At 30.8% G+C, this 12,024-nt stretch overlaps 1 protein-coding gene across 21 annotated transcripts in view; it reads left to right on the top strand.

Annotated features, from left to right (window-relative positions):
* LOC116777265 (coiled-coil domain-containing protein CG32809) overlaps positions 1–12,024 on the top strand; it is a 132,353-nt gene that overhangs the window by 76,002 nt on the left and 44,327 nt on the right. For 20 of the 21 annotated variants that reach the window (XR_009753431.1, XM_061526371.1, XM_061526373.1 and 17 more), the window contains 6 exons: positions 3,794–3,930; positions 6,060–6,158; positions 7,600–7,768; positions 7,897–8,095; positions 11,566–11,698; positions 11,918–11,989. Coding sequence is in view for 20 of the 21 variants with exons in the window: in XM_061526371.1 (XP_061382355.1) it covers positions 3,794–3,930; positions 6,060–6,158; positions 7,600–7,768; positions 7,897–8,095; positions 11,566–11,698; positions 11,918–11,989 (809 nt within the window). In the remaining variant the exon portion in view is untranslated. The remainder of the gene's footprint in view (positions 1–3,793; positions 3,931–6,059; positions 6,159–7,599; positions 7,769–7,896; positions 8,096–11,565; positions 11,699–11,917; positions 11,990–12,024) is intronic. The other variant, XM_061526378.1, reaches the window with a different exon arrangement.

The raw sequence follows: 12,024 nt of genomic DNA, 5'->3' as shown, positions 1-12,024 counted from the left end.
TCGGTCCTCGATAAATCTACAAAGTTTACACGAAATCTGGCCGTTTGAAGTGGGTCAAAATCGCGCCCAAAGAAGTCGGTTACAAAAAAATTACAAACATACATGTGAAGCTAATAAAAAGCTAATAATTATATCACTTCAAAAAACTTTTTGTAAATTGTATATCTAGTATAAATTGATTTTTTTGTTTATGGGCTTATTTAATCGCTAGGAGCTATTGAAGTTTGGATCTCACAATCAGATTGGCTATTGCGAATTTGTTAGAGATACTCATACACTAAGTCGCTTTAGAGGACATTTACGTTTGGCGTCGGCTGTCGAATACTGGTAGTGCTGGCCTGGAGGTTAAAAGGCCCTCCTCTGATTTTTCTTTTTATATCTGAGAAGGTGGCAGATGAGCAGTCGGCCTACTTGGTGGGCAGTAGCCACCGTCGCCCCTGGACATCCGCAACATCTCTGTTGTGGATGCATTGCCAACCTTGGTTTTTTAGGAATAAGGGGGGTTGGGAAGAAAAAAGAAACAACAGGAAAAGGTTTGGATAAGCAAAGGGCAGCCCATGTTCGACCTGTAGCTACATGACTACAGCTAGGTTCTACCAAATCATACGTGAGGACGTGGGTTCGAAACCTGGCAAGTACCATAGTGATCTTTCCGAGTCATATGTATTTTCTAAGAGTATTTAGACACCACTGACAGACGGTGTCACCGAACAGTGGCGGGATAACCACAAGCCCAGCCCGGAAACAGGCTGGAAAAGGCTACAGCAAGCCTTGGGGTCTAAATAGCTACAAAAATTGCTGGTGCGGAAGGCAAAGGAAAACCACTGCAAGTATCTTCCCAAGAAAGTCATCATGTATACGGATCCCTGATACGCGATGACCACGACGAGTCTGCAAAGACTCTTGCGACGATGATGATGATGATGTCCGAATACTATTATTGTTCCAGGGAATATAGCGGTAAAGAAACACATATGTGTCCAGAATAGCTCAGTCTTTAAGTGCTATTGGAATGACATATAATTTGTCTGCTATAAATGTTTTATAACACCAAATTCTGGGAAAAAAATGCAACTATTTTATCATATATCTCAACATTATGAAGGATTAATTTATAATACGTTTTTACTTCTAGATACTTTTTCATTCAGACATATAATTATATTTAAATGAAACTTGTATTTTTCGGATAAACTACGCGTGATTTATTTTTGTAAAAAACTACATACTCCCGAAGTTTTGGTTACTTTTCAGCTACCGTGATCACGGGCAGACGAGATGATATAATTATATTTTGGAAAACATAAAAAAGAACGTGGTGTAACGTAAAATTCTTTTTTACAAAACTGGTTTTATTTGTACAGGAATTACTGAAATTTTTTTGAAAATAAAAGTTTTTAAACACACCCGTGTTTAAAAACATTTTATTTTATAAACATATTATATAAGAATAAATTGACAAACTTTAAACGCTTAAAAAGTACGTTCTTATAATGATGATCCAATTAAGTGTTATTTAGCACCAATTTCAAATAAGATTTGCTAAATATTTTCTTGAAGAATCTGTGCGACGGGATTTAAAAAGATACATGTAGATAATTTTTATTTTTGTACATTTTACATAATTCTGAGTCTAATAAAAAATTCTAATAAGTGTAAAAATTAATAACTTTAAAATGAGATGAACATAAAGTAAGTAGTAGTTTTGCAACGGTAAGCAGTGCAGTTGTTGCACGTGTCATAACATAATATTTTTTTACAAATTCCACATAATATTGTACGTAGTACCTAAGTAATAGTTATAATCCCTTTCAACCTATTTTATAGTAATGTTTCAAGAAATTAGCATTTTTCAGGTGAAAGATATTATATTACTGAAATAAACATTTGCATGTAGTGGTGCCCCGAGCATTTACTTGTTGCACACTACAACATTATAATATCGGTCACCATGGCAACGGAGGCGGAAGAAAATTCGTTGACAGGCGCGCATGCCCCAAATTACAGCCTCAGCCAATAGCAAAAGTTCTACAGTATAAGCAAGTTATTCACAATTTTATACCCATGATAATTTTTTATATTAAAATTTACATTGTACTATTTTTTTAATTTCGTTGGTAGTTGGTAAATAATAACCTGATTACCATTATTCTAACTCATAATTTCTTTGTATTCTACATTGTTAGAGGACCAATATCATTTAGTTAATTAATGTAGACAAATTATTGAATATTCAGAAATCTAAGCAACACAAACGTGTATTCAAAACGCTATTGTGTCTTATTTTTTTAGAAGTCGTGATTTAAACTGTATGATACAATATGAACAACTAGGTACAAAGATTTTAATATTTTACGGGAATGTATCCCCACCCCTTTGATTTCTGGAATATAGGGCAGCATCCCGGAACTAAATACACATGTATAGTGCATAGTTCAAGCTTACATATAGTAGAAGTGGGGATAGAAGTATTTATAATTATATCTGGTCTCTTTTATCTTACGTTGCATCCCTATATATAAGAGAGATAAAAGGTTATACTCATGTTTCAAATGCACAAACTTTATAAACCATCCATCTAACAGTATCCTGGCATTGCATTTTAGAACTCTGTTAGAGTCGCTCGCTTCCTAGCTGCGATTTATCCTCATCCACAAGTTAACTTAAATTTTTCAAAATTGATAACTGTATAGAAAAAATCATGAAATTTTATTTGGTTTCGAATTGTGTAAGCAATAAAATAAAAAAAATAGAAATCTATTAAAAGTTTTGTGTATTTTTTCTAATAATTATTTTTATATTTAGTGTAACCCGTGTTGCGAAATAGACTGCGATAAAGGTCCTAGATTAATTTACTGTGCTCACGAAGATATGATTTTCGAATTGCATAATTATAAATATCGCACATTCCAATTCAAAAGAAGTAAATCAGCTGAGATAAGTGTCACTGAGGCTCGCCGTCAGATACGAATTGTAGCTGTAGAGCAATATAACGAATGGCTAAGTAAGTATTAATTGTTTGCAAAAAAAATCCTTAAGGCTTCGCTATAAAAAAAATGTGCGAATTGCTCGTGCGAATAAATTCTATGAAACTTTGTTGGTGCTTATATCTTGCTAAGAATTGTATGTGCTATGTATTTTAAGATAACTAGTACCGCTACATGCTTAAAGCGATTATTGTATATAAAAAAGTAGTAATTTATTTCTTTTTAAAATATATATATATATTTTACAGAGAAAAAAGAAGATGAAATATATCGGAAACGTAAACGCCAAAGTTGATATTGCCAGTACTGTGGCCAGTCTTGACGACCCCAAAATACTCGTGCCACTGCGAGCACGAGTGGTAATTTATTCACTCCTATATACACTCATACGTCATAATTTTGGTCTTTCATTTAATAAGGAAAATTATGATGACAAAAATCTAAGCAAGAAGAAGAAGAGGACGAGTGAAACAAGACGCTACATCCATATAATAATATTGCATATGTTTATAAATTGGTTTCATTATTATAATCACCCTTTGTCACCTTTTCCTTCTTCCATAGTGTAAAATTTTTCAAAATTGTACTCCTTGTCGATTGTTAATAATTTTCGATACTTCAATAATTTATTTCAGCGTTGAAGATTATGTAGGTCATTATTTAATATATAAAAACATTTGTAACGTAAGTAATGCGTGAGGTAAGCCTTTTGACTGACCCTACTGTATTGTAAAAGTAATATCCATAAATACATTTATTATACACTAAAGAAAATACTGTGATTTTAATATGATTTTTATGTTTAGGTGGTCAGTCTGACACAGAGGCAGGACGGGGGCCGCCGCGGGGTCGGCCCTCCCGACGAGATGATCCCCGACGACACACACTTGCTGGCAACCATTTGTATACACAGCAAAGCGCGATTACTGGACTCGATGAGGAGGTAAGTGTAGATATTCCTTATAGCTCCGGAAGTGATGGAAAGAAGTTGCTGCCGTCGTCTTCTATATGAGTTACTGTAAATTATATAGAAATTCAGAAAAGCGGATCGATTTTTCATTTAAGTTTCATCATAGTATTTTAAATGGTTTTCTGTCTTGGTGCAATATTTGCTACAGATTTTAGACGTCCAGACAAGTTGATATTGCGATTCGGTCCATTTTTATGCATCGTAGTTTTTTAGTGCAAACAATTTTTCTTCCAGTCAAAGAAGTTGAACAGTCTATTTATTTCCGATTAGGTTCTGAAGCACAAACTAAAATTTTTCTGGAAATGAAATATTGACCACAGTTCCAAGGTTTTTTTTATTGCTTTATACCAATCATTTTTTATAACTTTGAGACATTTTTTGTATGTCGCTCCCTGGTTCTATTTACTTTTTTAAAACTTTTGCTACATCATAAATATGATATGACACTGAGAGTTTTTAAAGACAAAAATTATTATTATTTAAATAGTATAATTTGGTTTTTATTTTCCTAATTTTATACTAACTTGATACAGTATGACTCCGGTATTGGCATCCTCGTCTCTCTCGTAGTAAAATACTTGTCATGCTCTACATTAGTGAAATAGATTGCTAATAAACCTCGTACTTTGCTTTGGAATATGTCATATTTTGCTCCTAATTCATTTTCGGCGAAATAAATTATCGTGACCATATATTATTTTTAACTCAAAATGAAATCTAATGATATGATAATATAAAAGAGTCAAATTTGTGTCTAATTAAACGGTTATTGAGATTCTTGACACTATCCCTCTTTGCAATTTATTACTAACAGAAAACATTGAATAAAGCCAAGATCAGACAATCGTCAAATTTAAAGCCTCCTTATGCCAATAGCACAAAAGTAACTATTTAGATCACCATCGGAAAAGGTTTTTTGAGTAGTACAGTTAAAAATTAAACTGCATATTTCAAAAGTAACAAATAAAGCATACTTTTCATTCTTTCATCAATCAATGTTAGAATTTTAAACTACTATTTCGAATGAAGTATCGCTCACATGTCAAAAATAACGGCATGATTGAGCTTAGAACATTATTTGAAAATAACGGTTAAGTTAACAAAAAATATAAAAAAATGCAATTAATATTATAGGATTTAACTAGTACAAATGTATTACAAAAATATTTAAAGACGCCAGCATTTAAAAACTAAAGCAAATATTAGAAATTCGAATTTTAATTTAATTTACTATAGTAAAAAATTTACGTGACGTCCCAAGTAAGAGTCATGACAAGCTTTTATATCATATAAATTATGTAATGTTAAATATTACCGAGTCTAATTTAGTTTAAACATATTACATTACTTCCTTTTTTTGTTACTAAACTATGTTAAAACATATAATTTTGTTTTTTTTTTTGTCTTCGAATGAATGTCAAATGAACTGAATGAATGAATAATGAAATGAATGAAATTCTTGACCCATTCTTAAATTTTTAATTAATACGTTGTGAGAAACAAAAATTTCGCCATTTTGGATTTATGTTAAAGTTTTTGTATCTGGTGGCTTTTTAACTACCTCTTTTAATGGGTACCACTTTTAAGCCATTGCCTATTATTTCACAGAAACAGTCCACTATTTTGGGCCGTCAACCATTTTGGATTTAGAGTGAGGCGTTTTAGTAACTTTGACTTGTAATTAAAAAAACACTGTAAATTTATATGATGGTAACGGCTTTAAAGTTACTGAAATCCGACTGTGAAAACTTTTATTTTTGTTTATCACCATATGATTATCAAAATAAATAAGTTATAAGTTAATTGAACTCCTAAAAACAACACAAATCTGTTTATATTGGATTTTATACATTGGTTTCTGCAGACATTTCTGTCAATACGGTCTTGGGCAAGAATATTTAAATGTTAGATTTTAACACTGAATTTTTTTTATATATTATTCAGTATACATAAGTAGTATGTAAATTCAATATTTTCAAACGTTCTTATGAATTCTCAGTGTCTTTCCTTTTCAATGATATGGCAATAGTGAAAGTATTTTTTTATTTATTTGTTATTATTTATTTTAATTTAAAACATATTTTTCTTTAATAAAAATTTAGAGATATCGTGTTGCGAACGTGAACATTCCAGAATACGCTGTTCCTGATAAAAATCGCATTATGAAGCCTTATCCACAAATATATCCTAGAATGAAAAAGGTAAGTTGATAGTTTATGGTCAAACTATGGGCTCGCATATACGTGAACATAGCTTCTTAGAAAACAATATAATGTTCATATTATAATATTACTACACTATATATTTAATTTCGTTTTAGATACTCTACGTATGATTAATTCTTATAAGCTGTAAAAGGTTCTTTAGTGTATTAAATTACTTCTCAGTGATGTTTTATTCAGTGTAAAGCATTAATTCACTTTGTACTTAAAAATATTTCAGTTACAAATCACTGAAACTAGTATTATATTTTGAATAATCCTCAAAGATTATCTCTGTTTAATTTTTCTCTTTGTTGCATATTATCCTATCATAGTATTTATCTTATTTGTTATTTTTAAATTACAATATAAACAAAGGTAATGAAAAATATTAAACGATTCTATTTTCCAAGCACATGTTTTACTTAAATAATATATTAACTACAAAGTTAAAATTAACTCGCATAATACCTTTTTACTTTGCAATATTTGCCTTTGATGAAAATTAATTTATTCCCTTGTAAAGCTTTTGTAATGCAAAAACTTATAACAGAAAACATAGGTATAAAATAAATTAGTTTACGTTACTCGCTGATCTAAATTCATTTTACCGTAGTTATTTTTTTGCTATATAATATAAAGTTAATTAAAATTTGTTATGCAATGTTAGTTTTGATAAAAGCAAATAATTTAAATAGCTACAGTGCGATAGAAGGCCGCTGAAAAATAAACTAAGTTAATAAATTGTCTCCTAATAAAATTTTTAATGCACTACTTTGTCGTATTTGCGGAGCCTCGCATCATACATATAAGAAATAGATGGAAATAATAAATTAAGATACACTTAACGGTATTGTCTTTTAGATGAATAAGAATAAAATACCGTAAAAAATATTTTTTTATTAAACAATACAAATTTCTGAATGATATAAAATAATAATCGATTTGCATGGTATGTCACTTTAAATATGACCTTAATATCAGCTGTGCGATGATATTTGAGTGAAAATTAATTTATATTTTATCACTGTGACTGTCCGTGGTTTTGAGGCTTGAACATAACTTTACTTTTTTAATAAAAACATGAATAGGAAACTAGAGTGATAGTTATACGGACTGTTTTATAATTACTTCTGAACATTCTACCACAGAGTATAGAGATATACATACTTTTTTCATATAATTTATCGTATGATTATATTAATTTATTTTATATAATTTAAAAGATAATATTAAAAGCGAAATGCGAGGAGAGTAATATATGTCCTACTTGACTGTACACTTAATATCAACTATATAATGTTCAAATAAAGGTATAAAATTTTTAATATTATATTGTCACAAAGACGTCAGAAAGGAATATTGAACAGAAAATAAATTTCCAATTTTAAATGATGCGTTGATGTGGGGTTAATTATGACATGAGGTTATCTCCTCGCAGCCGCCACTACCTCGGTATCTGCCGGCTCCCAGCAACATGTTGTTTGAGGACGATCCGGGCGTAATGTCCGAGGTCGAAACCTCATCCACTGGATTTAGACGCGGAGGGAAACAACGGTCTTCACTACCCGTTGTTCGTACCCCTAGCAAAACACTGGAGCGCCCCCTGGGTAAACATATATATATCATACTCTTAAACAGTATAAATATTCTATGACATGTTATATTTGACACATTATATTATATATATATTATTTTTAGTAAATGTGATAATCTAAAATTCTATATTTCCGTGCAGGTTTGGTTTTTCTACAATATCGTAGTGAGACCAAACGGGCGCTCCTACCAAATGAAGTCACCTCTATCGATACTGTAAAAGCACTTTTTGTAAGAAGTTTTCAAAAACAATTAACTATGCAATACATGGATAGCGATCACGTGAAGATATACATACACGACACATCGAAAGATATGTTCTACGAACTTGAAGACGACAGGTAATGTATTATTTTTGTATATTTGCTACACTAAATGTAATTGTGTTGCGGCTATTTACAAATGTATCAGATAAGTCAATTAAAAATACATATATATTACGAGATTATAATCTTTCACACATTATTATTTAGAATCTAGAAATATTTCCAGGGTGGTCTTTCTGTGCGACAACCCTTATAGTTGTTTAAATCTTATGTGACATTTAATATCCTCTGTATCTGGAACTTATAAAATTTTCTCAACATTTCTTTTTAGTTTTACAAATTTATTGAATTGTAAGAAAATATTTTCACGAAATATCAAACCGTTGGGAATTCACGTTTATAAAACCTACCGGTGTGAAATATTTCATATAGATTTATTAAAGTACATTGATTTATAGAAATATATTTTTAAATCGTATTGTTTTCGAACATTTAAAGGGTATTGAAATATTTTGTAGCAATTTCTATACAGTCACGATTTGAGTAATTGTCCTGATGGCAAAACGCGCTAAAAACTTAAAAAATGTGCATGGGTAGAAATTTTAACCTTTCAATAGAAATAACTTACGATATATTCTCAATATTATGAAGTTTAACATGATTTGCATCTTTGGAAACATTATATCATAGCATCAGCCATGACAAAACACGGCTCCCTTTTCTATTTTTGAACAAATTTTTATATGTATACATAAAAAAAGATTCGAGTTAGAGAGATGCAATAGGGCGTTCCCGGCTTGCGCCGTAGCGTTCTCCAGCGCGGGAAATATCAGAAATATCAGTTTACGTTCCGCCGGTGTTCCCTTCGGTAAGGTTTTCGTTTAGCCGCTCTCAACTCTAGCTAGCCATCCTGGCGCGTCTAAATTGTGAGTTAATAATGAAACCCAAAGAAGGTATCATCCATGTTCACGATCACCGATGCCCGTAAGTTAATTAAATATTTTTTTACGATATCAATTTTTATAGAATATTAATTATTGAAATGTTGAGAAAGCTTTATTCGATTTTTTTTTTAATTTATGATTCAATTCGTATAGACTGTCAACTCGTATGAATTTAAGTGTTAAAAAAAATAAAAAATATATAAAAATAGTGACGAAACATCACTTAGGATTGTACGATTTAATTTCATTGATTGTTAGATGAAATAAAGAAGTTACTATTTATTTGAATAAGTGATCAGCAATAGCCAGATTAATAAGCAAATAGATGGACGAGATGCTATCAAGTGAGGTGACATTATGAAATATAAAGGTTAATAGGTCAGACGGTTAAAGTGCGAAATGATTTATGAGACTGATAAAATCATATCAAACTTTTTGTTAAAAGTTTATAGTATATTTAACTGTAATAAAGACGTATTAAATACGCAATTTTTTGAATGTCCGTGTCTCTAATTTTAATGAGACGAAACTTCTCAGCATTCCATGGATTCACAGTGCGGGTGCCGGGTCCGTCGAATTAATAGGCAGCTACGACTTTATTAGCCCTTACCCACTTTAACTTGTTGAACAAACATAGTTGTTGCCTGTTCAAACAATGTCTTAATTTGAAATAGTTTTATAACGAAAGAAAACAATAATTTCCTTAACATATTAAAGATTTTAGTGCTGTAATGTTCATAAACTAATCGCAGTTACGGGTTTTAATAAGGTTAATTATGGAATGAATCTGGTATTAAATTGAAAATACGCTTAAGGCGTAAACATTTTTTTTTTTTTGGAAAACGTCAATAGGGTCTAAAAAGTAACAAAATTAAAAAAAAATCGTTACCGTGCCTTTCCAATCGGCTACAAAGTATAAAGTGAGGTTTTCAAAAAAATATTTAAGCTGTTTTTAAAATTAATGGATTTAATTATCTGTCCTGTTGACTCTAGAGAGCCAATTAACAATCCTAAGATGTTTATTTCAAACACAGTCAATTCAATATTTACATACACCACCCCAGAACGCGTTAACCAGTTTTAATTTAAAATATCAATGCTGTGATGTTTATTTTAAAAAAATATGACATATTCAATATTTAAAGTGCCTTCAGTACATTAATTTGTAGATCAGAACTGTAAATAAATAAAATGAAATCATCCATATCTCAACTGACGTTCCGTTTTCAAAAATTACTTAATAATGAACACTTTTGATTCGTACGAGTTGAAATTTTTTAAAAAGTTAAAATTTTACTAATAGTTTTGATTCAAATTAAAGAATGACTGAAAGAATGTTACACCTTATTTACTATTAACTGTAGCGATGTTTTATAATGTTAATATAACATAAACCATTTAAGCTTTTCGTGATAATGCTTACTTTAGACGATATCTTTATTTCATAGCAACAACTTGAATTAAAATTTATTATTACTCATAACTTTGTTCTCGCATACAGTAATTATTCCCTTCGTTATGATCTAATGTATAATAGTTGCAACACAATAAAATGTATATTATTTTAATGTACGCCCGGAACGAACTAACCCTGCTACGCGCCTAAAAGATTATTACTTCGTGCAGTCTGTCACACGTTAATTGAATTGATAATTGAATTAAAAATTATATTAATTGATGTTTCGGACTAAATCCACAATATAGTTTGTTTTGCGAATAGTGATCGAAATATACAGAAAACAAACGCTGGCTCAGATTAATTAATTCCTATGTGTAAAATGTTGCCGGACTTTAATTTGATCTGAGACCAGTTTTATTTACTTATAGAAACGGTCCCAATTTTTTTAGCAGTGTTATCAAAAACGTTACTGTGAACAGTGTTTTAAAAATAACTTTAATTAAATCTGTTTCTAAGAAGGTTTAAATCAGAGTAATAAATGTTGACTAAATGATAAAAAAGTTTAGTGAGTTTTAAATACTTAAAACAATAAACAAATAAAGGGAGGAGAAGTTATTCCTACAATTGAAAATATTTATATCTCTATTTTCCTTGAGATCGCTATGAACCCCGAGAAACTGACACGTTTTTGTATTTGATAATTTCAATGTCGTGATTTCTTAAGAATATTCAATATAAGGGATCTTAATTCAGACGGTTTTAAACACTTTATTTAATGGGATGGGATGGGATTGAATTTTTATGGGATTCGCAAACGTGATCAGTACTGCAGGATTGTTTTAGTCTTGTGACTCAGCACTGTTTACTTCGCTACTTCTAAATAACTAAGTAGTTAAGCTCATATTTTTAACTTTAATATTTTTAATTCAAGCAAGCAGTCGTTATACTGTCCTTTGTTCTATTTCCAGCAGACCTAATTATGCAATAACTTTGCTGTATTTTATTATGCAATGGTTTACCTACGACACCCTCACTTATACTGCACTTAGCTTGTCTCGGCAACAATGTTGCATTTCATTCTTATGTCATTTGCAAAATTAGAACACGTCAACACGAACTTTATGTTGAGTACATTCTTTAGTTAGGCTGTTGTTATGACTTCCCAGTATATTACGCTACATGGTCATTGTTTTTATAACCAGGGCACATCTACGGGATATTCGTGATCGCTCTGTACTACGACTATTTGAGGCAACAGACATGGGCGGAGGAGTTTTTCCCGGTTCAGTCGGGGCAAGCTCCGTGGCCATGCCTTCAACTTCGTCCTGGGATCAGGTTGGTATTTCAACTATCATCATCCCTATTCAAAATAAGCAATAAAATATTATAAATAAATTGATCCTTCCTAAAACTAGAAACGTTTCTGTATATTTCCATACAGTTTCATTTGTAGTTTAACATAATTTAAAAATAAAACTATCTAAACTTCACAAGCAAGACATCTATATGAAGAATAGAACAAACTTAAGTCTAACTCATGAATATTTTTCGTAGGACCAGAATTACTTCAGCGAACCTGAGATCGACTCGGACTACCATCACCAACATGTCCATAACAAGAGCAAAGTAAGTTCAAAAAAAGTACATCGGCTTTTGTCTTT

Source organism: Danaus plexippus, chromosome Z (assembly GCF_018135715.1).
Source record: "Danaus plexippus chromosome Z, MEX_DaPlex, whole genome shotgun sequence".
Taxonomy (NCBI): Eukaryota; Metazoa; Arthropoda; class Insecta; order Lepidoptera; family Nymphalidae; genus Danaus; species Danaus plexippus.
This window is presented reverse-complemented; position numbering and strand designations above follow the sequence as displayed.